General features: G+C 33.2%; 1 protein-coding gene across 1 annotated transcript; it reads right to left on the bottom strand.

Annotated features, from left to right (window-relative positions):
• Window positions 1–1504: 1504 nt before the first annotated feature.
• On the bottom strand, window positions 1505–3502 carry LOC110609093 (aquaporin PIP1-3). Its single transcript, XM_021748433.2, has 4 exons — window positions 3050–3502; window positions 2518–2816; window positions 1918–2058; window positions 1505–1818 (listed from the first exon to the last, which is right to left on the bottom strand). Exons 1-4 carry the CDS (start codon window positions 3375–3377, stop codon window positions 1723–1725), a joined length of 864 nt encoding a protein of 287 aa, XP_021604125.1. The 5' UTR covers window positions 3378–3502; the 3' UTR covers window positions 1505–1722.
• Between the last annotated feature and the right edge of the window lie 201 nt (window positions 3503–3703).

Raw genomic sequence — 3703 nt, 5'->3', positions numbered from 1 at the left:
TTATAAATATTTGAAAAATATTTTAATAATTATTTATAAAAATAAAGATATTAATTATAATAAAAAATTATTATTTATTTAATAATATATCTATTAAATCCCAATTCAACCATATTTCAACGTTAAATCATTAACTCTATCTGATTTAACTCTCTATCTTTATTGATTTAACTCTCGCTCACAGGCATTTGGGCTTTCTTATTATAGAATATTGGCAAAAAGGCCCATTTTCAGAGTTAAGAGAGAAACTGCCTCATATAACTGATATTTTAATAATAAATTTATTTAATATATAAATATTAATTATTATTATTATAAATAAAAGTATGTATTTGCGATTATACATGTATATTAATTTTATTTTTCATGTTAAATATTAAAGAAACTAAAAAGTTCATAAATTAATGAGTAGTAATAATAGTACTAATAAATTTTATTTAACATAAATATTAGTTATTATTATCAAAAAAATTACATATATTTAATTTTATTTTTTAAAAAGAAATTATTATTATTATGGCCACAGCTAATATTATTTTTATTTATAAAATTAAAATTAGAAATTAAAAAAATAAAATTTAAGATTTTTTAAATTTACTTATAAACACTTATCACTATCACTAGATTAAAATTGTAAATATTATTATTATTATTATATAAAAATTAAAGAGTTATATTTTTTTGAAATAAAGTTATATTTTTTTAAAAATAAAAAAATTTTCTATTAATTAATAATAAAATAAAAAGCAAAATAAAAAAAATAAAAGCGTTGCTCATAATTCTTACATCCTACTTAAGAATGATGGAAAATAATTTAAAATTTTATAAGATACGATTTTTTATAATTTTTAAATTAATTATTAAAATTCTTTATAGATAATGCAAGCGAAATAAACTAACAAAACATTGGAAGAACTTTCCAGAGAGTAAGAAGCCGAAAAAGTATTGGACCGAACTCTCCAGAGCCATCCGTCAAGAGCATTGAAGTGAGGTGTCAAGCGCATCACCGTCACTCCCAGTTCTATATTCCCTCCCTCTGTTGAGAAAAAGGAGGGTAATTTTACAGTATATTATATGATTTCTAATAAAAACATATAATTTAAAGACTATTTTTTAAAATTTTAAACTATATTTATGTAAACTAAAAAATTAACTAAAATTAAAGTGATCAAGATGTTAAAATAAAAAAATATTTTTCATTAACACAACAAGATTAAATTATGAATTTTATTAAATTATAAATTACCATATTTTTAAAAAATCCTAAAATGAATAAAGAGAGGAAGAAAGGAAGGAAAAGAAAAAACCAACCTTCACCTTCCGGAGAAGCTGACAACAATGTGATTCCCTCTAAAATCACATCACCAACAGTGGGATGGTGAACTGAAAGTGGCGTAGGTGCAAAGCATCGACGGGTGGATCAGGAGTCCACTTTAACACACCTCCAACCAACTTCCCCATTCTTCTCTACTCACATGATTATATAGAGAGAGAGAGCATATCATAAAAACATAAAAAAAGAATTTCTGCATTCAATATCAATAGGTGTCACAACGATACATCCACCCACCCACACTACATAATTTACACACATAATTCACTCTCCAATACCAGATTCACATGGAGGGATAGAAACAAAATTACACAAACAAAAAGGAAAAAAGATGAGGAAGATAACACTAAGGGGAGAAAAGCGATAGAGAAGTGATTTTGGTAAAACACCTAAGCCCTGGCCTTGAAAGGGATAGCTCTGATCACAATCTGATGGTACACAGCAGCAAGGGCAGCTCCAATGAAGGGTCCAACCCAGAAAATCCACTGCACAATCAAACCAAATAACAAAGAATCAAAATCTACCTAATACTTGCTACAATATTAGTTGTAATGAATAAATCAACCAGTAGTCGGAATACTTACATGGTCATCCCATGCATGGTCCTTGTTGAAGATGATGGCAGCTCCAAGACTCCTGGCTGGGTTGATGCCAGTTCCAGTGATGGGGATGGTGGCCAAATGAACCAAGAACACTGCAAACCCAATGGGAAGAGGAGCCAAAATCTGCAAAACATCAGAGAGTTAGAACAGTCAGAACAGTGCTAGCGCTCCAATCTTAGCCTCCTCAGTTTAATGAACCAACCAAATGCCTATAGAATACTGAGCAAGATCACATGCCAATCACTTTTCAGGAAATTTTCAACATGTGAAGCTGCTTCTTCTCAGTTATTTGATCGCTTCGGCAATAATTTCATTTGGTTCTCAGAATCTTAAAATCTAAAAAGTAAAAATGCTTTGTAGAAAAGCAGGCATGTCAAACCAAACTCTCGTACACCAAACATCATTATATAGAAATCCAAAACCTTGTAACTTATGTGGCAAGATTTAGATGCTATTGAGAACTACATAATTCAATGAATTCTCAAAACGCATGTAATTTATGCAAAAATCAAGTTGCAGGACACCTGTACCACCCAACACAATCAAGCCAAACAACACAGAGAAATAGAAAAGAATACATACAGGAACATGAGAGTCTCTGGCGTTCCTCTTTGCATCAGTGGCAGAGAAGACGGTGTAGACAAGGATAAAGGTGCCAACAATCTCAGCACCAAGACCATCACCCTTGGTGTAGCCATGAGCTACAACGTTGGCTCCACCACCCAAAGTCTGGTATACACGCTTTCCCTCAAAACCTTTTACCACCCCAGCACCACAGATGGCACCAAGGCACTGCATGATGATGTAGAACAGTGCCCTTGTCAAGGAGAGCTTCCTAGCCAGAAACAGACCAAAGGTCACTGCTGGGTTGATGTGTCCACCTGTTGTTGCAGCAAACATGTAGATCTGGTTAGTAAGGCTCCTCACCATAGTATATAAAGTAGTGTATGGTTTTAGAAAGAAGCATTAAAACTAAACTTGTAAGAAAACAAGTAGAATAAAAAAGATGGCTAATTTTCACATAAAGATGCAAATCCTGAGAGAGAAAAGAAAAAAAAAAACGGAGTAGAAGCTAAAGCCAAGGACAAAAGAAGTGAAGGAAGCATTGAGTTACCTGAGATACCAGCAGTGCAGTAAACAAGGGCAAAGATCATACCACCAAAGGCCCAAGCAATACCTTGGATACCCACAGTGGCGCACTTGTTATTGGACTTAGAGACACCCATGACAGTCAAGACAGTGATGTAGAGAAACAAGAAAGTAGCGATGAACTCGGCAATCCCAGCCCTGTAGAAGGACCACGAGGAGAGCTCACCAGGCTCAAACAGGGGAGCTGGTGGTGGCTCCTTGTAGTCCTTATCAGTCTGAGCTGATGTACCTATGGGTTGTCTCTCTGTGAACTTGTTTGCTCCAAGTCTAACATCTTCTTCCTTGCCCTCCATAGCTCGCTCTCTCTCTCTCTCACACACACAAGAAAGATAGGTTCTTGATTCTCTCAACCACACTGAAAAAGCAAGCAAAAGCCGCAGAGCTTGTGAGAGAGCAGGAGAGATAGAGGGTGACTTTATAGTTAGATAAGTGCCATTAATCATGTAGCCTAAATAAAAAAAAAAAAAAAAAGGGATTTTTTCCCTTTACATGTTGATTAATTCTCATACAAGAATGATAATTGAACACTTTATTTTCTTCTTAATGGTAGGGCCATCATTGAAACTTAAATATTATAATTACATAATTATCTTTTACTCCACCAAACAAACATTTCAAC

Source organism: Manihot esculenta, chromosome 2 (genome assembly GCF_001659605.2).
Source record: "Manihot esculenta cultivar AM560-2 chromosome 2, M.esculenta_v8, whole genome shotgun sequence".
Taxonomy (NCBI): domain Eukaryota; kingdom Viridiplantae; phylum Streptophyta; class Magnoliopsida; order Malpighiales; family Euphorbiaceae; genus Manihot; species Manihot esculenta.
Note: the sequence above shows the minus strand (reverse complement) of the source record. Positions and strands in the feature narration are given on the sequence as shown.

Excerpts from the sequence above, each read along its gene's own strand:
- LOC110609093 (XM_021748433.2), bottom strand. The coding sequence starts at position 3,377 with ATGGAGGGCAAGGAAGAAGATGTTAGACTTGGAGCAAACAAGTTCACA. Across the intron at positions 2,059-2,517 it reads CCAGAGACTCTCATGTTCCT|ATTTTGGCTCCTCTTCCCAT; the intron begins GTATGTATTCTT and ends GATGTTTTGCAG. Across the intron at positions 1,819-1,917 it reads ACCATGCATGGGATGACCAT|TGGATTTTCTGGGTTGGACC; the intron begins GTAAGTATTCCG and ends TTGATTGTGCAG.